General features: G+C 36.0%; 1 protein-coding gene across 8 annotated transcripts in view; it reads right to left on the reverse strand.

Annotated features, from left to right (window-relative positions):
- The window catches only part of cdc42bpb (CDC42 binding protein kinase beta (DMPK-like)), a 197,624-nt gene that overhangs the window by 30,292 nt on the left and 144,220 nt on the right, over positions 1-23,112 (reverse strand). For 5 of the 8 annotated variants that reach the window (XM_039740965.1, XM_039740972.1, XM_039740967.1 and 2 more), the window contains 9 exons: positions 17,613-17,761; positions 17,359-17,456; positions 16,698-16,777; positions 13,752-13,802; positions 12,466-12,546; positions 9,926-10,003; positions 7,656-7,761; positions 3,784-3,920; positions 1,048-1,187 (listed from right to left, as the gene is read on the reverse strand). In XM_039740965.1, the coding sequence (XP_039596899.1) occupies positions 1,048-1,187; positions 3,784-3,920; positions 7,656-7,761; positions 9,926-10,003; positions 12,466-12,546; positions 13,752-13,802; positions 16,698-16,777; positions 17,359-17,456; positions 17,613-17,761 (920 nt within the window). The remainder of the gene's footprint in view (positions 1-1,047; positions 1,188-3,783; positions 3,921-7,655; positions 7,762-9,925; positions 10,004-12,465; positions 12,547-13,751; positions 13,803-16,697; positions 16,778-17,358; positions 17,457-17,612; positions 17,762-23,112) is intronic. The other 3 variants (XM_039740970.1, XM_039740968.1, XM_039740966.1) reach the window with 1 other exon arrangement.

The raw sequence follows: 23,112 nt of genomic DNA on the forward strand, positions 1-23,112 counted from the left end.
AAGCACAAACGGAAGATGTTATTCTTGAAGTTCCCTTTTCTTCTGTTTACAACCCAGAATGTTTTTGTTACCTTTTCTCTTGTGGAACTTTTTGATATATTTCTTGTTATTTTACCAGCTTCCCATATTTATGGCCTACTAGGTCAAATCCTACTGTAAGTAGTGTTGAGTAAGCCCCTTCTGGGCTGGCCAGTGAAGGATCTGTTCTCAGTTATGTGGCATTTCTGGAGGCTTCAACCACACTTTTGTCAGGTATTACACAATTTATCAGAATAATTATGTGCAATTCTACAGATACAGCATAACAAAAAAACAATTATTAATGAACACAACCTTTTAGCTATTCATAAGTTTTTGTTTAGAAAAGTCACCTATACATGTTATCACTGTATTTATTTGCATGTATAGGTTATCTTATTGATGTGTATGTATTTTCCGCATGTTATCGCTGTATTTATTTGCATGAATAGGTTATTTTATTGATGTGCAGGTATTTTATGCTCTAGATGAGAAGGCTAACAAATACCATGAAAACAAGCTATTCAAACAACTTTATAAGCTGTCTATGATTTTATTCAGCGGTAGTAGTTTGGATGAAAAGCACTACAATATATCTGCGATAAACTGCTAATGGAAAACTGTGTGACACTGGTTTTATCAAATATAGGCCGACTACAGTACATGCCCAAGAGTTGTGGCATATTACGTGTTTGACTAGAATATTTAAGTAACGGTTTGACTAATGACTGATCCAATAACAATCGTGCAGTAGTATCACTGGTAGTATCTTGCAAAATGGACTCTGGCAGTCAAACAAGTAGTACAGCCAATACATCACATCAAACAATGCTTCACTCCAATTTTATGTTTCAGAAAGAACACTAATAGATTATGAAATTCAAAAATTGTACAGAATCCATTAAAGAGCTCAGAAAACAGGCTTTTTACTCAGTCTTTAACGCTTTTAAGGATATGGTGCACTACAGTCAAATTACAAAAGAGGTAGAATGCTCAACCCATGATGGTTAAAAAAAAAAAAAAAATTACCTAAGATCTAAGACTAAGCTGGCTACAACACCAGGTTGTGTAGATTTTCCCTCAGGTACATCATATAAAAAAAGTTTACAATCGCAAACAACTGCAAAAGCGCGCTGCCACCCTTTTCTCACTCCTGTTGGTTTGGGGATCTGGAAAAAGAGAGAGGACAAGATAAAATGTAAAAGAAAAAAAAAAAAACCTTCTGTAATTTCAAACCTCGTTAAATTTAACTGATGAACACTTATTTGTGCAGTACTGAATAATCACACATACACCTGCTCAGTCCTTAATGTATATAAACTAAATTAGAACACTGCTACAAGTAAAAAAAAAGTCACAAATCTAGAAGCTGTCTTTAAAATTTTCAAGGTTTAAGACCCAGAACTGTACATACTATATATATATATATATATATATATATATATATATATATATATATATATATATATACAGTGGAGGAAATAATTATTTGACCCCTCACTGATTTTGTAAGTTTGTCCAATGACAAAGAAATGAAAAGTCTCAGAACAGTATCATTTCAATGGTAGGTTTATTTCAACAGTGGCAGATTGCACATCAAAAGGAAAATCGAAAAATAACTTTAAATAAAAGATAGAAATTGATTTGCATTTCATTGAGGGAAATAAGTTTTTGAACCCTCTAACAAAAAAAGACTTAATACTTAGTGGAAAAACCCTTGTTTGCAAGCACAGAGGTCAAACGTTTCTTGTAATTGATGACCAAGTTTGCACATTTTAGGAGGAATGTTGGTCCACTCCTCTTTGCAGATCATCTCTAAATCCCTAAGGTTTGAGGCTGTCTCTGTGCTACTCTGAGCTTGAGCTCCCTCCATAGGTTTTCTATTGGATTAAGGTCCGAGACTGACTAGGCCACTCCATGACCTTAATGTGCTTCTTCTTGAGCCACTCCTTTGTTGCCTTTGCTGTATGTTTTGGGTCATTGTCGTGCTGGAACACCCATCCACGACCCATTTTCAGTTTCCTGGCAGAGGGAAGGAGATTGTCGCTCAGGATTTCACGATACATGGCTCCGTCCATTTTCCGTTAATGCGATTAAGTTGTCCTGTGCCCTTAGCAGAAAAACACCCCAAAGCAAAATGTTTCCACCCCATGCTTGACGGTGGGGACCATGTTTTGGGGTCATAGGCAGCATTTTTCTTCCTCCAAACACAGCGAGTTGAGTTAATGCCAAAGAGCTCTATTTTGGTCTCATCAGACCACAGCACCTTCTCCCAGTCACTCTCTGAATCATTCAGGTGTTCATTGGCAAACTTCAGACGGGCCTGCACATGTGCCTTCTTGAGCAGGGGACCTTGCGAGCCCTGCAGGATTTTAATCCATTGCGTGTAATGTGTTTCCAATGGTTTTCTTGGTGACTGTGGTCCCTGCTAATTTGAGGTCATTAACTAACTCCTCCCGTGTAGTTCTAGGATTCTTTTCACCTTTCTCAGAACCATTGACACCCACGAGGTGAGATCTTGCGTGGAGCCCAGAGCGAGGTCGATTGATGGTCATTTTGTGCTCCTTCCATTTTGAACAATCGCACCAACAGTTGTCACCTTCTCTCCCAGCTTCTTGCTAATGGTTTTGTAGCCCATTCCAGCCTTGTGCAGGTCTACAATTTTGTCTCTGACATCCTTGGACAGCTCTTTGGTCTTTCCCATGTTGTAGAGTGTGGAGTCTGCTTGATTGATTGATTCTGTGGACAGGTGTCTTTTATACAGGTGACTAGTTAAGACAGGTGTCCTTAATGAGGGTGACTAATTGAGTAGAAGTGTCTAACCACTCTGTGGGAGCCAGAACGCTTAATGGTTGGTAGGGGTTCAAAAACTTATTTCCCTCAATGAAATGCAAATCAATTTCTATCTTTTATTTAAAGTTATTTTTTCGATTTTCCTTTTGATGTGCAATCTGCCACTGTTGAAATAAACCTACCATTGAAATGATACTGTTCTGAGACTTTTCATTTCTTTGTCATTGGACAAACTTACAAAATCAGTGAGGGGTCAAATAATTATTTCCTCCACTGTATATATATATATATATATATATATATATATAAACAATGTATTATTTAATGTACCGTGTCCCTTAACAATTATCACTCTTATTCCAGTGTGTTTGTTTTAACTGGCAAGGGCATGTGGGGTGAGGCATTATGCAGTCTGATCACAATAAGTAAAAAAGAACCCGAGGATCACCAGTTATTGTAGTGGAATGAACCTTTGCTAAATGAGCTCCTGGATAATGCGCTGTGGAGAGGATGGACAGCATTATTTATGAAGGCTTCTAATTTTGCCATCTTCTTCTTCTCTGCTACTATCTCCAGTGAATTAAGGGTCAGTCCTGTAATGCGGCTGGCCTTTCATATTAAATTACTCAGGCGCCTGGAATCCTCTGAGCTTATTTTACTTCCCATGTAGACCACAATACAGAACAGCACACTAGCACTACAAGCTGCATATTGCACTCATTAAATGACCCGAGCCTTCTTATAAAAAGACTGCTCCATACCATTTTGTATAGCAGATCTACACTCAGAATGAACAAAGTGGCTCTTGATTGGCCATTTGTAGCCATATCAATTTAAGAAAAAAAAATAATAAAGCAGTCAGAAAAAACAGCTCTCAGATTATCATTAAAATCCCTGAAAAAGAGAGAGACATTAACTCTTTTCTGGCTGAATTATGTTTGCAATTAGATAAATAATAAAAAATGCTATTACCCTGACAAATCCTTTGTATGCTGTTCCTATGCCTCTTTGGACATCAATGCCCAAAGGTCTTTTGGCCTGCTCTGGTGGTATTGGACAAATAACTGGTGCGCTGTCCTTACAGGAAGTGTGACATATGAAGGAACAGACTGCAAAAAAAACAAAATCATATTCAAACAGAATGAAAGAAAGAATGAATGAATTAATAAGTTACCTTGCGTCACCAAATTCAATTAATAGGCATATCCAAGTATTGATTCTTCAGTAGCACAAAATTCATTTCTGGACAACTTAGGATGCCACCATTTTACAGCTACAGTTTACATTTTGACCAATTTTTAGTAAAGGCCATTCTTTTACATATAGTCATGGCCGAAATTATCGGCACCCCTGAAATTTTCCCAGAAAATGCATCATTTCTCCCAGAAAATTGTTGCAATTACAAACGTGTTGGTATACACGTTTATTTCCTTTATGTGCATTGGAACAACACAAAAAAAACAGAGAAAAAAAGTCAAATCTGACATCATGTCACAAAGAACTCCAAAAATGGGCCGAACAAAATTACTAGAACCTTTTCAAAATTGTGGGGTAAATCGTTTTATTTCAAGCATATGATGCTCGTTTGAACTCACCTGTGGCAAGAAACAGGTGCTGGCAATATAGCAATCACACCTGAAACCAGTTAAAATGGAGAAAAGTTGATTTAACCTTTCTGTTATGTCTGAGTGCGCCACACTAAGCATGGAGAACAGAAAGAAGAGCAAAGAATTGTCTGAGGAATTGAGAACAAAAATTGTGGAAAAATATCAACAATCTCAAGGCTACAAGTCCATCTCCAGAGATCTTCATGTTCCTTTATCTACTGTGCGCAACATAATCAAGAAGTTCACAACACATGGAACTGTAGCTAATCTCCCTGGACGTGGACGGAAGAGAAAAACTGATAAAAGACTGCAACGAAGGATAGTCTGAATGATGGATAAACAGCCCCAATCAACTTCAAAACATATTTAAGCTGTTCTGCTGACTCAGGGTGCAACAGTGTCAGCTCGAACTATCTGTCGACATCTGAACGAAATGAAACGCTATGGCAGGAGAGCCAGGAGGACCCCACTGCTGACACAGAAACAAAGTCAGACTGGAGTTTGGCAAAATGTTCTTGAGGAAGCCAAAATCCTTCTGGGCAAACATCTTGTGGACAGATGAGACCAAGGTAGAGCTTTTTGGTAAAGCTCATCATTCTACTATTTACAGAAAACGGAATGAGGCCCATGAAGAAAAGAACACAGTACCTACAGTCAAACATGATGGAGGTTCTAAGATGTTTTGGGGATGTTTTGCTGCCTCTGGCACTGGATGCCTTGACTGTGTGCAAGGCATCATGAAATCTGAAGACTACCAAAAGCGGTGCAATGTAGGGCCCAGTGTCAGAAAGCTGGGTATGCGTCAGAGGTCATGGGTGATCCAGCAGGACAATGACCCCAAACATACCTCTAAAAGCACCTACAAATGGTTGAAGACAAAGCGCTGGAGAGTTCTGAAGTGGTCAGCAATGAGTTCGGATTCTAAATCCGATTGAACACTTATGGAGAGATCTCAAAATTGCTGTTGGGAGATGGCGCCCTTCAAATCTGAGAGACCTTGAGCAGTTTGCAAAAAGAGTGGTCGGAAATTCCAGTTGAGAGGTGTCACAAGCTTGTTGATGGTTATAGGAAGCGCTTGATTTCAGTTATTTTTCCAAAGGGCGTGCAACAAAATATTAAGGTGAGGGTGGCAATAATTTTGTCCAGCCCAGTTTTTGAGTTTTGTGTGAAATTATGTCAGATTTGGCTTTTTTCCTCTGTTTTTGGGTTGTTCTAATGCACATAAAGGAAATAAACATGTGTATACCAAAACATTTGTAATTGCAACAATTTTCTGGGAGAAATGGTGCATTTTCTGGGAAAATTCCATTGGTACCAATAATTTCGGCCATGACACATACACATACACACACTGAAAGAAAGAACACAATACAGTAGACAAGCTGCCCATATTGTACATTTCACTTCTAGCAAATAAAGCTAAATGATTGTCCTATATAATATTAAATCAAAAGAAATACATTTTCAAAAGAAGAAGAATATATCACTTCCTCTGCCTGACCACTCCCAGTATGAATAAAAATTTGTATATATTATTACAATAACAATCCAAATATAAATAAAAATAAATAATTACAATAACCTGTAGTGTAGAAGAAGTCTGGTCTCAACCAACAGGAGCAATCCAATGAACATTAAGCTGATCGACACTATCAACTTTGAACTCTAAACGCTAAATCAAAATCTCTGATGTATTTTTGAAGCATTTTGGCTTTCCAACTGGCAGTCAGATAATGTCTTTTCAAAGTTAGTGGCTATGTGCTCCAGTTGTTACTCCCAGAATGAGGGAGGCCTTGAGATAACTATACGCAAATCTATAGGAAAATCTAATTTTGGCTTTACTGACTCACTGCTCTTGGATAATTTACTAAAAACTAGTATTGAACTCTTTCCTAGTTGAGACCATAATCTAACAAGTTTCTTGATACCTTAGGAAGTAAAAGTGTTGATGCCTGTGTGTCTTTAGGAGGATTAAATCTAGAGAAAAGCCAAGCAAAATGACAAGGATTAAATCAAAATCGATCATTCCACGATACAAAGGATTGTCTACAAATAACCAGCTACATCACTGGAACTAAATGTAGCCCTTGTCAGCTTAGAATATCACTGGCACACAGCTTTCTTCTTTAAGGACATACAGTTTACAGTATTTTATACATGGCCTTTGAAAGGCTGACATTTTTCAGCCTTCTTGGTTTGACAAATGATATAGGAATATTGGCACTACTATATTCTAGGGTAGGTTTTATACACTGATCATAAGGTTACTAAAAAGCCACTTACAGTGACAGCTTCATGACTGTTTCTTGAAAATATTGTGTGATGTTATATTTAATGTACTGCATGACACTGAATTCAAAGCCCGTGTCTGCATTTATTCTGTTTTTCTACTGTACTACCGTTATTTTTCTGTGAGAATTGTATTATTCTATGTGAACATTAAAGTAAGTTTGAACTTGAAGGCAGGCACTTGTACCATTCTAACCAACAGCATTTCTGTCCTTTTCCAGTTGTGTCACAAAATGCAAACTTTTAGCATTATATGTTAGAATTGGCAAGTTTAATCTGAGCTGCAATGAAGGTCACATTTCCACAATGTTAAATATATTCAAAAATACACTGATTTTTTTAAAAGATAAACTTACTTTCTGATATCTGTGTAGGTAAATCTTGCTTTAATTAATAGGAGTATGGGTAAATAATTTCTTAGGGTGAATACAATTTTTTAAAAAGTAGGTACTGAAGTTATACTCACTAATCATAGTGACAGAAAGTGGCGACATGTTGCCTGTTGATTAGTACATGCAAGTAACATTTTCTCTGTACACATAGATAACATAAAGACACTATGAACAAATAATTAAAGTTTGTGGAAAAACACAGGCAGTACACTTTGTGACAGTCTGTTATTTGGGCATCTAGTTATTATGTGAGGCATGCAAATAGTCTTTTTTTAGCATCCTTTCACAATTAACTTTAAAGCAATGTGCCAAAACGCATGCTATGTCACATTGTGACATATATACTAGTAGAAGCAAAGAAGTTTTATTTCTCCATACTATACTGTATATTTACTATTTCACTATGCTAGAGTGCAGTGTGAAAGAAGCAAACACAAAGTAAATAAAGAGGAAAAACATTTCCTTGAATATTAATAATATATATAATATTAAGTAGAAAGAAAAGTAATACAGTTCTAAAGAAATTTTAAACTCAAGAGATTCAGAAAATACCTACCCTCACATGCATAACCTTGACGTATCAAACCCACCATCAGGGAGGTGCAGTGAGTACACTGAGTAGGACTCAAGAATGTCTTAATACTCAAACGATGAGCTTTTGGCTGTAAAAGAATCAGCAAAATTGATGCAGATTTAAACATAAAAACAGTTCATTTCTCCTCTAGATTGCAATTCAAAAGTGATAGTTCTGAGAACTACATAAATAAAAAACTTCCCAATCTCCTGTGCTACATGCTGGGTAAGAGGTACAATACATTAGAACACATTTTTCTATATTTAACCAAAAACAGTGTAACACAATGTCTAAAAGCAAATTCTGATAGAACCTTGCATTAATTTTAGATATGAAAATGTTGATGCTGTTTTAAAAATACTGAAAACTCTTAAAATACTGAAAACGTGCGAGGATCATGAAATCTTCACCAAAAACATAAAAACTTTAGCTTCTGAAAAAAGATGAGCATTTGCATATGTTTTAAATCCTGTTGTAGGCAGTAGGCAATGTTCCTGATTGAAACACAGACCCTAAATTACAGATTTACTGACAGTTTATTCAAGACAAATCCTAAAGATGAATTATCACTGGCCTAAAGTAAGATTTGATTTAGACTTCAAACTGAGATAAATTTAGTCCAAATTTGCAACAAAGCCTAGGAACAGCAACTGTAAGAGTTAAGACAAATGTAGAATCAAACTTATGAGAAACAGCAACAAAAGAGATGCAAATGTACATGAAGGAATCAACTGTAGGTGAATTTAATCTAGAACATTTTGCAGAGAACCAACAAAGTAATTTTCAATAATGCATTTGAGTAGTCTACTAAAGGAAAAAAATGCTTCAATATCCGCTTCACATTGAAAATTTTTATTTCCTGTATAGTGAATGTAAATTTATGGATCAATACATTTTCAATCAAGTTAAAGCAAAACCTGGTATATAAGCTAGCTTTAGGTCATGTAAGAGTCACTTATTAAGAGCTTAGGCCTGTATTTTTTTCTAAGTAGCTGGAAAACTACTAATATTTATCAGAACATTACTTGCTTTTACTTGCAGTGGCTTGGCACTGCTTTTTACTTGCTTCCTAAAACTTCAGTATGACGTAATGAAAAGTCAAGGACGGTGTCTGCTGTGAAAGCTAAGCAGGCCATTGTTTTAGAAATGTACTTAAAACATCAGCCATAAAAATTACTTGATGTGCAAGTATTTCTTAATTTGAGTGGGCTGGTAGCTCATATGTGGTTCCTTCTAGTTTCGACTTAAATGTTGGGAACTGATCAATGAAGTTTTGGACACCTGCACAGGGTATGAATTAACGATGGCCAGTTTTGGTCAGATGATGGACATTAGGTAATGGTGAGAAAAACTAGAAAGAGGAGAGAATTTTGCACAGAACTGTAATTAAAAATGGTCCTGTCAAACCGATGGTGCTCACTTCATTGAACTGAGACAGCTTTGTGCTCTTTGCAATAAAATCTTATTCTGATTGCTCATTGCTTTACGTGTCTTTTTCTGAAGACATTTTTCTCCATGACAACTGCAGTGGTGCTGTTGTGTGAATCCAACTGCTCTTATAAGAGGCAAGTACTATGACTGGTCAGCATGTGTAGCTCACTTCTCTTTATATACCGGATCACAGTTCCGCCTATCATTAGAAAATGGCTGGATTAAGATAGGGTAAAGGTGACACAATACACTTGTTTTTATGGCATGCCTCAGCTCCATGTGCAGTTGTACTTTCTTGACATTTTCATTTAAATGTAAAAGTAAAATAAACACTGCTCAGCTGACTGAAGGTGCCTGCAAGATGGGCATAACTTGACCTAGTGTAATTTTTTTATACACTTGACTAGAAAAAATAATAATGAAGGAATGTTCCATATGAACAGATGCAGTTGTCAATTATGGACTTAATAAATATGAAAGAGATGCCTGTATAGCTTAATTGATTATTCTCCTCAGCCGATTCAGCCCAATTACCTATTTCATCTTTCTGTACTCTAAATCTCAATTTTTTTGCCTTTTATGCAGAAATGAATTTCATTGATATTTTTGCTTCAGGATGTGAACCAAGTACATTAAACAGTTTTTAAACAGTGTTGATCTAAAAAACAGTCCTGAACTGAAAAAGGCTAGTTCAAACTCATGTTGGAATTTCCCTAGTGGGATTTGGCTGTAGGTACAAACAAAATGAAACAAACTTAATGCAGTTTCTGATTTAAACCTATAAGTTCAAAGGAGGTAAGGGACACAAATGTACTGTTTACCTTTGGGACATTTAAGGATGAAGAAAAACCAACAGCGGCAGTAGTAACTGGGTTGATGTCTGGTGCTTTTGCTGGTTCCTAATTTGTTTATATTTTTGAAAATAAAGAGATAAATTAGCTTATACACAGAACACAAACAAAAAATCCTGGTTCCCACTACTTACTAACTTGTTAAAATACTTACATATTAACAGAACACTATTTTTAATATAAACAAGATTTAACATGTTAAACAGTACAAAATTAAGACAATGATTCAATAATGTTTAACATTAAAAAGCATCAGTCAGCAGACACTCTTATACAGTATATACTGTACTTTAGGCATCAAGTGGCCCAAAATACAGCATTATTTGCTGTGATTTTCTTTACATATGATTGAACATTTTGAACTGGAAGCTTCTGTTAGTTATTCTGGTGGTGCACAGAAAGGGTGAGACAGTTTTTTTTTTTTGCATAGCTCATAAGTCATATGGAAACATCAAATTTAATGAATAAAAAAAATCATAGCAAATGTACATTTTTAAGTGAGCAATAATTTGGATTTCTACTCCAGTTTGTTTATGTGAAAGAAGATCTTCAACTGGCACTAAACATTAACACCTACTGCACATTAAAGTTATCTTTAACAAACATTACTCCAAATATTGATATTCTCCATCATACAATTGCAGCACAAACTGAAACTTTTTATTATTACATCTTTTTGCATAAATATGTAGGAAATTGTGGGCACTGTCTATCTGGCTGTGCTTTCATGGCACACCACGCCTGTTAAGAAAGCAGATTTAACAGAGGTGCAGGCACTTAGCTGCACAAAACCCCCACTTGCATTCCAAACTAAGTGATTGAACTCTGGCTTGTACCATGATCTGCTTGGACTTCAGCTGATAACAAAAGTGTAAATCAGAGGTAACCCTACATCTCTCCAGAAGCCCCTCTGTAGACCTCTTGAATGGTCTCAAGCAAGGACAAAGACCTATACTGTAATTCAAGGGATGACAGCTAAGATAGACAGGTGAACTCACCTATTAGAACACACAGATTTTGTAACTGTAAGTGACTTTAATCCAATCAGGAGAAGGTTTAGCATTCCCTTAAATTATCTGCACCATCTCAAAGCGTGCTCTCTCTCTCCTGCTCTCTCTGGGATATTATGGACACGCACTGAAATCCCTTGGGGATCTCTTGGAGCATCTCTCAGGGACAGGGATATAGGCAAAATGTCCCTCTGAAAGCTAAAATGTTATAGGCTGCTCCATTGGAAGGCTGAAGCTGACAAACTCTTCTCTTTGTGAACCTGACAGCTGAGATCCAGTTTGCCAAGCTAAACAATGAACCAGTCTAAAGGCTGAAAAGCAGCCATCTCTTCAAGAAGTGAACATCAGCATCTACACACTTGTGCCAGAAAGAGTAATGTTTTTCCCTAGGTTGCAGAGGGGATAGCAAAGGGCCTAACAGCAGAAAGCAAGCTGAGAAAGCAGCAGAAAACTTAGAAAGCACTGACATGAATCATGCAGCAAAGAGAATAAGTACACTCCAAAGCATGAAGAATCTTCCACTTGAACCTGGAGCATTGTAGTATGGGGTATGGACTATTGATAAAGGCAAAACTTATAATTAATTAACCAAGTTAAAATTTATTTTTCAAATCCCACATTATTGAGGGATCCTCCTGGGTTTGCCCTCTTATTGATTATTAATCATTCAAAAATACTACAAATATATATTGTATATGCATACATTTATAAATATTTTATTAATTAAAGTTTTTTTTCCACATAACACACTATTTTTTAACAATTTTCACAGAGCTCCAAGGTCCCAAAATGTTCATCTTGTTCATATTGTGAGGAAAAAGAAAACAATTTAAAGCAAGTTTTTTTACTATGCTAGCTTAAACATGTGAGGAATGAGCTTCATTGTCTATCATTGCATTAGGTGTACTAGTCTGACTGACATTCTATTTCTAATAAAATGTCTTCCTTTACTCTTGAAAAAGTCTACTCTTTAGAACAATATCCTTGGTGCTGTTAAAATATAATCGTACAATTTAATTTAGTTAAATTGTATTTTATATATTTTAATTTAGCATTTATAGCTAGATTATAACTGTAAATAATCAAAATTTCATTTAAAAAAATGTAAGGTTGAAGTTGACAAGGCTATATTCTGATATGAAATTTAAATATCTGCAACAGCGTCATGTTTGTGAAACGTTGATTTTTTTTTTTTGCAAATACAGTTACAGCTATAGATGAAATCCAGTTATATTTTTATGGCAATAAATGTAATTTGTATATTGACAACCATACTTTTCTATATGGCTTCTGGAATGTATTTTACTACAAAAATTATGTTTTACATTTTTCCTACCTCCTGTATCTTTATGAGCATTTTCTTTTTTGTTGTCTTCTAATATTAGGCTGTATGTTCTTGTTGCCCTTCTGATATACACACTGAAGTAACATCTCAAAAATGTGCATGTCACTTTAAATATAAAATATAAATTGATTAAGACAGTTTTGCCATGTACTTACCTCTGGCTCTATTACTACAGGATGGGAGGAAGAGACTTCAGGCTTCTGCAAAGAAGTGTCTAGTTCACTAATTGAACTGGTCTGAAAAAGCAAAGGGGGCCATTAACAGTGGCTAAAGTTGAGCTTGCATTCAAATGCATTTGTTAAATCAATAATATACATTTTTTTACTTTTTAAAAATATGAAAGAAACTAACCCTGTAAAACCAATTCAAAATTCAGTTCCAGGTAGAAATAGAAAAAAAATTGTAATGGTTTTAACTTAATAGATTAGCAATAAACTTTGACAGTAATAGAAAATGAAAAATACTAAACTTAGTGGTCAAATATTTAAATTACCTTTAATAAATATGATTTACAAAATAGAATGAGGGCTGTAAAATTGGCCCTGGGGCAGCTTGAAAACAAATACTATGAAAAAAAAAAAGAATAAATAAGGAAAAAAAGCAATATAAGGAAAAAAGCAACATATTTCTTAAGTTGTAAGCACTGAGAAATGACATATTGGAACCTAAAGCTAAATCTACCTCTATAAGCAAGGCACAAAAAAGGCAACAAACAGCAAGGGGACAGAACACTGGAAGAAAATGTTCTTTAATCTTCATTCTACTTACAAAACTATATACCAGAATTACTTTAAAATTCAAGTTGCATTAGTTTTACGACTTACTTTTCATAGATCTCTTCAAAAACCTTCTTAAATGATTAATAACAGAAAGATACATCTACATCTTCAATAAAAAGATTATGCTCCCAAAAATCTGTGACACAATAGGACTGAACTTCCTACAATTTTCTGAACTATCTACCTAAACTACCGGCAAATTTCTAAGACTGAACCTCTCAGAAACATACACAAAATTTTACACAGAATGCGAATTATACATAAAAAGAATACTGTATGATAAAAAAGATAATAAATAAATAAATAAACAAAACATTCTATCACTGTAACTTGGTTATTATATTGAACATTAAACATAGAAAATATGTAAAACATGAGAAAAGCAAGATAATCAATAATATAAATATTATACATGGGATAAAACTAAAGATTAATATTCCAAAGTAGTATTAAATTAGAATCCTAAGGTAATGGAGTTAGACACCTTGATGCTTTGTTCTTTAAGGTTAATAGACTAAGAACTGATAAATAAGCAAGCTGGTTGACTAGTTGCAAAGCACACTCTTACAAGAGGCAGTTAAAATACAATTATTCAGTAAGGAATAAAAGGAAAGATCTAGGTATCACAGGTTAGAAAGATAATGTGGCATGAGTCAACTTACTTCATCCCAAAATGCTAGCAGAGAGGATGCAGATGAGGAGGAGACTGAATCCTTTTTGGTAACAAATATGAAGGACAAAAATAAAACCATTTTGCTTTACTACACTTTCCTGACACAGAGGTTGTGAAAACAAAGCCAAAGCTGTACCAACCCATTTTGTGTTTTGAGTTGAAATACAACCCCCCGCCCCAGTTTAAACAGTCTTTTGATGTCCCAAGTTGCAACTGATTAATTAACCCATACCTGGGATGTCAGGTCTGTTTACTGTAGGTACTCAACAATGACAAGTCATGTGCTGCTGCACATTGAATAAACTCAACACAATTCTATAAGAACACTAAAGGATGATGCAATGAACTGACATAAAACATGTGAAAGGGAATGAGGTGTTGTAGAACCAAATCATTACTTCTGGATCTCAAGTTCAGAAAATGACAACTGCTGTCCTTCTAACAGATAAAATGTCATATCACACAATGTATATACTCTGAACATATTTTTATTCTTTAATTAGCATATTGTTTCACAACTGATAAAAGTCACTTTCAACCCAGTATGCTGATAGTATTTCAAAATAAAAATTGTTAAGTGCACAAAGTAGTCTTTTACAAGTTTCAGATACACTGATGCAATTTTCTGAAGATGATCACAGGCTTTCTTTAGAATAATGGTGCATAGTAATCAGCAATATTTACAACAGATACATTTCTGTACTATGCATTCATATTCCATGTTACATTTTATTTCTATTAAGCACTAGTTTGTGGTTCAAATTGAGCATTACAGCAGATATATACTGTATCCGAGATGGTTTTAAACCACCAAGTGAATAGTGGGGAGAAAATAAAGTATGGATAGGAGTATCATCGAAGATATATGAAACTATAGTAAACTTTAGTCAGGTATTGAAAAAGTGTGAGTCTACTATAAATCTTTGATTAACAAAACTGATCACATTCTGTAAAAATTCACTTTGGTCTACTTTGCTTGGGCACCTTTGTTATTACCAGGTTTTATTGAAAAGCATGCCCTTTAGGCTTGTAAAGAAACACACTATTTATAGATGCAGCATTGCAATTAAACACACACTTGTTGTGGGCTGGCATAGGGTTGTTGTTGTCATCTGTACAGAACACAGTGAAATTCTTACTACCCTGTGCTAATCAACATGCAACACACACTGCAACTCTCCAGAGCCATGCTTATAGATAGTATACCTATCTTATTTCAATATTATATCTCCTATTGTTGTTTCTGATTTGATAAAAAAACAATTGGTTAAAATAGATTAAATATGAGCTGTCAAAGTGATTATGTCATTAGAAAATTATATTTTTTAAAAAGTTGAATCTTCCTATTACTCATAAAATTCTGAACAATAGAGTCATCCATTGCAACTTGAATCTCATGATGATTAAAATTAAAAATCTCTCTGAACTTTCTCCTATCTAAATGAAAGGTGAAAAATGTGTTCCTTCCACAGAACTCAAAAGAATTTGTATAATAATTTGGTAGCAAAAAATAAATGGATTTAGCCATAGCACACTTTTTTGTGGTTATAATATTTAGCAAAAACTGAAATCACATGTGGGACCTGCAATGGACTGGTGCCCTGTCCAATGGCAGTTCCTGTCTTGCACACCCAATACTGCAGTGATAGGCTCTGGCCCCGGTGACCCTGAACTGGATTAAGTAGATTTGGAAAATGTGTTATATTTAGACATACTTCAGCTGGCTTACTTTGAAAGCCTGTAGTTTATGAAGTTCAAATAACTTTTGGAGGAGAATGCATTAAAATGTAAGTGCTGCTACATTACATGGGGCCAGTGGTCCAAAGGATAAAAATATGCACTTAAACCCAGATTTAAAAAGGACCCTCATGGACCTGGCAAAGTGATTTTGACAAAGTAAGAAAATAACCATTTTACAAAAATAAAAATAAAAAAAAAACAAGATCACTACAGAAAGCCTCTATTACTTTAGCTAATACAAAAATATTATTGTGGAAACCCTATTTTGAGAATTAAACAGAGAGGTCCCCCCTCCCTAAAGAAGTAATGTACAGTAGGTGCATCCATTACAGAAATTATTTGTATTAAAACATGTTAAGGATATAAAAAAAAAACACTACACTTGACCACAATTGTGAAAATATTCCTGAATAAGTCCTCTGCCAAACAGCATTTTCATAAAGAGTTTTCTTTTATTTCAAAACTGATGTAGGTCTAATTTTTTCAACTTCTGTTTCTCCACTTCACTTTACCCACTTTTATAACCAGTTAACTTTTTCATTTCTTGACACAACCTGCAAATCTTTAAAGCATACATCAGACATTGCAGCTAGGTGTTTATTTCATGCCGTGCTCTGCAACGAATGAAATGCTCTGACACTGAGTAAGACTCATTATGTTTAGTAATGCAATATTGTCCAGTTTGGCGGGATGCACCAGGGAAAGTGAATTTACACAGTAATGTTGCAGTTATCAGGCTGGTGTTAATATTCCAAAAGGACAAAAACTTGATTAACTTCTACCCGTATAAAAAGTTATAGGAATCAATGTAGACCTCGGCATTAACATTTGCAATGCATATGTCTCTTATATGCCATTTGAAAAGGGATTAATAAAAGCGGTTGTTAATTTTTGTGATATACTCTCCATTGGACTGCCAGAGACATAGTATTCACACACACTTATTCTTTTATTAAGATGGATTGGACACTATACCCAAACAGGCAGAAACTAAACAATTCATGGACTAGACACCAGTATCTCATATATATATTACAAAAACAAATCTTAAACCACCAAATGCTTTCTAAATGTTAAAATTGAATTATTCTTTAAGTAATAGGGAATTAGTATTGTTGAGCACAGATACATGATAAAATTCTGTTTACTGTTGACATAAATTAGGACATTTTTAATAGAGTTCAAATGGGCTTACCCTAAATGTTAAGTCATGCGGAAGTGGAGAAGTGTTGAAGTATTCGAAAATTGATTCCTGAAAGTCAGGAAGTTTCAAACCTATGAATAAAAAAGAAATTAACTGATCCAAGTCTAGTATTTTATAGAAATGCTTTTTTTCATCACTTTCATTTACCAAACAAACAATAACCAAGCCTTTCTGAACAGTCGTTTTCACTTATCAACATGTCATTTACAAAATAAAGACGACAAAACATTTACTAATTTTTACTGGTACATACTTTAATGCTGATAACTAGCAACTATGCATTACAGAAGGCCTGTTTTTGATGAATGAAAGAGCAACAATTTGTGTCACCACAATGTATGCTTTTTAGCTTAAAACATTTTTAGATTTTTTTTTGTGAAGAGATGCAGCTAAATTTCACTTTGGTTTTACAAATACACAAAAGCAATACTCTGTCATCTAACATTCAGCTAAGTTTAATGTTAGTGTCATTTTTGAATGACATTACCAAATTAAAAAATATATATTAGTAGTATTTAAGGTTGTTAGGAGAGAACCAATCTTAAATATAATAAATGCACGCAGTATGCTACCATTATTATAGAATACAGCAATGGTAACCTTCCAGGTACATTTTATAAAATTATTACCTAACCACAAAACATTTTGTTACCTTTTTCAGCACGTGATCGGTTGTCTTCCAACTCTTTCTTCATTACCTCAATTTGCTCCATTAATTCCCTATTCTTCACTTCTGATTCTTTCAGTTTACTGTAATGACAGGAAACTTGCATTTTATTACTAAACTATGAGTTGTACAGCTCTTTTACTTTTAAGCATTTAATAACTCATTTAATACATTGTGAAAGGCAACATGTTCAAGCAGCTGCAGTTCAATAAATTGAAGACTATAAAAGCAGTAAGCACCTTTCAAAAGATATGTTTGAAGCCTTGCTTTTTCTCAGCTCCTCCTGTACAAGTTGTTTGGCACGAATTTCTGCTTCAAGGGCCGACTGCAGCTCAAGGCGAGCTGACATATCCAGCTTCTGGCTGCGCCGCACCTTCCAAAGAGGGTCCTATTGTAGAAAAGGTCAGTTAGCCACATAAAACTATATATTTGCCAACAAAGGATAACAGGACAGTACTACAGAATCTATATACTACCTGATACCAAAATACTATCAATGTACCCAATACGATTATACAATTTTAACAGAGACAAACTCTTCATTCCAAAGCATACTTTTTTTTATATAAACAAATTAAAAATCACACTCCGCTCTGTAAAATCATAAAAGCCAAGACTCATAAGAAGATAACCAAATTAGAAGTGTTACTTTTGTTTTTTCTTTTTTAAAGAACCCATCGATTACATCTGAATGCATGGTTAGGCTAGACATTTATTTCTGTTGCGACAATTTCAATCAAGCTGCAGTTTTTTATAAACTGAAATTTGGGTTTATTTAAAAAATAGTAACCAGGGTTGGCTGAATATTAAACTTTGGAAATTGTTATTTAAAATTTTAATAAATATCATTAATATTAAATGTTTATTTATTCTTAAACAAAAAGCATTTAATAACTGTAACTTAACTACTGTTTTTATTAGAATTTTGCTCAGGTATTGAACATCAAACCCAAACCTGCCTGTACTAGTGGCAGTTTGTAGGCCAATCTGGCTGTACTCTTCTGTTTGTACTTGTGCATTAATTTATGCTATGTCTTCACATACACATTAGGGTTGGTTGGTGTCCCTCAATTGACCTTTGATGAGTATGTGCTCTTTAGACTGGTACTCCATCTGGAGTTATGTCTTGTTTGGTAGTTATTGCCCCTGCCCACAACCTACCAGTACTGGAAGAAATGGGTGGATATAAAGAAAACAAAATCCCTCTTTCAAAGACGACCCTTAGATGCCATGTTACATTAAAAGATTTTTCCAGCTGTTTTCAGTCGTAGACTTTATTTACATTATTTTTGCAAGTTGGAGTCAGTCACAGCACCTCCTCATGACTGTGAGTCATCTAAGTCGACACACACAGCAACTGAGTCCGACTGATCTATGACTCATCCTGACAAAATCAAACCTGTCTGATTTTTTCTTAAGTGGCTGGGAAAGGCTTGTGTGCATGAGAACTGACAACCAATGAGTGAACCTGGAAGTACAATGCATACAATGCAGCTTTAAGGAATAAGGAATGCAGGTGTTTTGGACCTCCTGAAGAGAAGACTGGCTCTTGAGTCTGATGTCTCATGGTTAATATACCATGACAGGATGTAAAAAACAACTTACCTGTAAACCCACTGCATGGGAACCATCTTCCGTCAGGCAGTAAGTTAATAGCAATAAGAGATTAGCAATTGCAGCTGTCAAGTCTGACATCCTCTCTGACTAGACTTCTTGCAGTTGTGACATTGATTTTGTATATAAAGAAAGTAAAAATGTCCAGTAATGCATCTCCCAAAAATTAGCCAAACCCTAATTCATCCTATAAAGCCTATCAATACAGTCAAAACTACCTATTGTATTCTATCTCTTCACCAAGGTGTATGCCAACAGCAACACGTGAAATATTCCATCCTAGATAGGAGTCCATTAGAGGACACTACAAAAAAATATAGGGCTTCTGTAGAGTCACCAAAAAAACGTAACTTTAAGAAGTAACTAAATTCTCAAGGTAAACGTATGTGGAGTATGCAATTGAGGCTCAATATTTATTTTAAACACTAGGATCCCAGAAGCCTACAAAAAAACTCGGAATCCCAGGCCAACTTAAACTCCTTCACACCTCTCCATCAGCATAAAACTGAATAAAAAAAAAGCTAACCTTTACAAGTACCATACATTTACACCGACTGTTACAGACTCAAATCATATTGCATAATAGTAACAATAAGAGTAGCTCACTATTCAAAACGTCAATTTTAGGAAGCGGACAGGATCAAACCTGTGACCTCTTGATTATATGTCAGCAGTTCTTACTTCTGTACCACCAAAGTGGTCATGTCAGCATCGTACCCTAACCCGATTTCTTTTCTTTGTTTATATTCTTGAGTAAAAGCACACTTGTTTTGCTATACATGTACCTTTTGTGAAAGTGTTAATTTGATATTTGGTCAAAATTCCGTTGTTAGTACTAAAGCATGAAAAACGTTTGTTTTAGGTATGTGCTCAACATTTTTTGCATTTCTTGTTATCCAGCACTTACATAGATCATTGTAGACATAGAACACACATGAAATGCATGTGTTCCAAATAAAGATACATTATTTACCCTGTACAACTCCAGGCACCTCAAACAGAGATAAACAAGGCTTGAGCTGGGAAAGCTTTTTGCCTGAGTTGAGATCCGTCAGTATGGGGGATGGGACAGCAGTCTGCTTGCGCTGATCAACACATTTTACAAAACAAAAGACGGTGATGGAAAGGTGCAAAGGAATTTAAGGTGGGCCCGGGTCAAGAATTTGTTTTGTAGGCTTCAGGGATTCTAGTGTTAAAGAAATGTAAAAATCACTACTTATTTCAAAACATCTGGTTAAATTATGTAGCATAACTTGTGTTTGCACATTAGCTCATATCTAAAAACATTTTTCACATGCGAGTCTGTTCCAAACTATTCTAGTAAATGAGTGATATCTCCATTCAATATTAACATTAAAAGCCAGTTTACTATGAATGACTGATCTTTGTAACTCTACGTGAAACCCACAGCAATCACTTCTATGAGAATTAACATCCTCAAAAGCGAGCATGTTTACAACAGTGGAGAAATATTACTGCTGAAAAAAATAATCTCTCACTGGTGCCATGATGATGTGTTACTGTAGAGTTGTTTGCCAATGAGAAACAAGTGCAAGACACCAAACACTCAAATACATAGAACTTGTGTCAGCGTTGTCAGTCTGAAGTTTAATGAGAAAATTTTCCTTTAGCTCATCTGCCTGTAAAGAGTCGAGTTTGCCTTTCCACAAGGAGGATTCAGCCTCTTTTAGTGCCCGTATTTATGTTCTGTGTGCTTGCTTTGGCCACACAAAAATTAATTACAAAAATTATTATTAAATTGAAGATTAAATAACATATTTTCACTTGTAATCTATAATATGTAGAATTTAACTGCTATTATGTATTAACATAAAAAACACATATTCCTAGGCCCCTGGTACAGAACTTTATACTCCTGTAATTTTTGAACAATCGAATGGTTGCTGTTATGTATTATGTATCATGAAGAAGTACACTAACTTGATCAAAACAGAATTAGTACCATACACTATGTCTACAGTATGTCATACAGTATGTATTAATAGTAATGATTGCCAAACTTTAAAAAATACATAGATGTAGTAAAGTCTAATCAACAGTATCACTGACATTTTCAAATGACCTGCATCCTGTTATAATATTGTCCATTTGCCATTCTGTTAAAAAAAAACAGACTAAACAAAGTTTAAATGTTTAAGGTAAACAATGAACTTTACCCAAAATATACCTATAGATCAATGTACTGGGTTAAAAAATAAGTTATACCATTTTACCTTGTTACTTACTCATTTACTAATGATTCCTCAAGCTAACATTCAGAACTAACTGCATTGCAGAAATAGAATGATTTAAACTACTTGTGAATGAAGCACTGTAGTATTCAGTTCTGTTTGGACAGAAATGCAATAACCTTTCAGTGACCTGTATATTTTCCTCAAGCTGTTACCTAGAAAAGGCAGGTCTTTAACATTTCTGTAATGTGAGTATTAAAGGATGTATTATTGTCAAAGACAATACCTAAGCTGCATACTGCATATAAATGTATTACTGAGGCAATATGACTTAAAAACTGATAGTATATAGTTACTGTTTGCAGCATTCCCAGCATCTGAAATATTTTTGTTTCTACAATAAATGACTGCTCATCATTTTTTTTTAAATTTGCTTAAACAATTAACAACAATTAATTAAGGCAACAGTAGAAACATAAGTAGGTAAGGATTGTTAGGTCCGATCACTAAATACATATCTGTGTTGCACAGCACAAAAACTGTCACACTTATTTTATAAAAGGAGATTAGAATGCTGTTTGAATTACGAAGTAATGCAGGTATTTTGGTGTGACAGATGTAAAACCATGTAGAACCTTTTTAAGCAGACTAGTAATTAAGGTGGAATTGAAGTTGAGAGTTACTACTTTTTATCCCAAGGATTTTAGAAACCAAAGGCGTATTTAAATATTGTCATATAATTAAATACGGGCTCACCACCTATGGGAGGGGCCAAGGAGGTCAGGTGCAGTGTGAGTTGGGTGGTGGCCGGAGGCGGGGACCTTGGTGGTCTGATCCTCGGCTACAGAAACTGGCTCTTGGGATGTGGAATGTCACCTCTCTGAAGGGGAAGGAGCCTGAGCTAGTGTGCGAGGTTGAGAGGTTCCGGCTAGATATAGTCGGACTCACCTCGACGCACAGCTTGGACTCTGGAACCAATCTCCTTGAGAGGGGCTGGACTCTCTACCACTCTGGAGTTGCCCCGGTGAGAGGCGCCGAGCAGGTGTGGGCATACTTATTGCCCCCCGACTTGGAGCCTGTGTGTTGGGGTTTACCCCGGTGGACGAAAGGGTGGCCTCCCTCCGCCTTTGGGTGGGGGGGAAGGGTCCTGACTGTTGTTTGTGCGTATCGCCCGAACAGCAGTTTGGAGTATCCACCTTTTTGGAGTCTCTGGAGGGGGTGCTAGAGGGCATACCTTCTGGGGATTCCCTCGTTTTGCTGTCTCATGACAGTGAGACCTGGAAGGGCATGATTGGGAGGAATGGCCCCGATCTGAACCCGAGCGGTGTTTTGCTATTGGACTTCTGTGCTCGCCACGGATTGTCCATAACGAACACCATGTTCAAGCATAAGGGTGTTCATATGTGCACTTGGCACCAGGACACCCTAGGCCTCAGTTCGATGATCGACTTTGTGGTTGTGGTTCACTCGGGTGAAGAGAGGGGCAGAGCTGTCAACTGATCACCACCTGGTGGTGAGTTGGCCGATGGTGGGGAAGATGCGGTCAGACCTGGTAGGCCCAAGCGTGTTGTGAGGGTCTGCTGGGAACGGCTGGCAGAGTCCCCTGTCAGAAGTAGCTTCAACTCCCACCTCGGCAGAACTTCAACCACGTCCCAGGGAGGTGGGGACATTGAGTCGAATGGGCCATGTTCCGTGCCTCTATTGTTGAGGCGGCTGACGGAGCTGTGGCCGTAAGGTGGTCGGTGCCTGTCGGCGGCAATCCCCAACCCGTTGGTGGACACGGCGGTGAGGGATGCCGTCAAGCTGAAGAAGGAGTCCTATAGGACTTTTTGTCCTGTGGGTCTCTGGAGGCAGCTGATAGGTACCGCAGGCCAAGCGAAGCGGCTCGGTTGTTGCTGAGGCAAAACTTCGGGCATGGGAGGAGTTTGGAGGC

The sequence above is a fragment of the Polypterus senegalus genome, chromosome 18 (assembly GCF_016835505.1).
Source record: "Polypterus senegalus isolate Bchr_013 chromosome 18, ASM1683550v1, whole genome shotgun sequence".
Lineage (NCBI taxonomy): Eukaryota > Metazoa > Chordata > Cladistia > Polypteriformes > Polypteridae > Polypterus > Polypterus senegalus.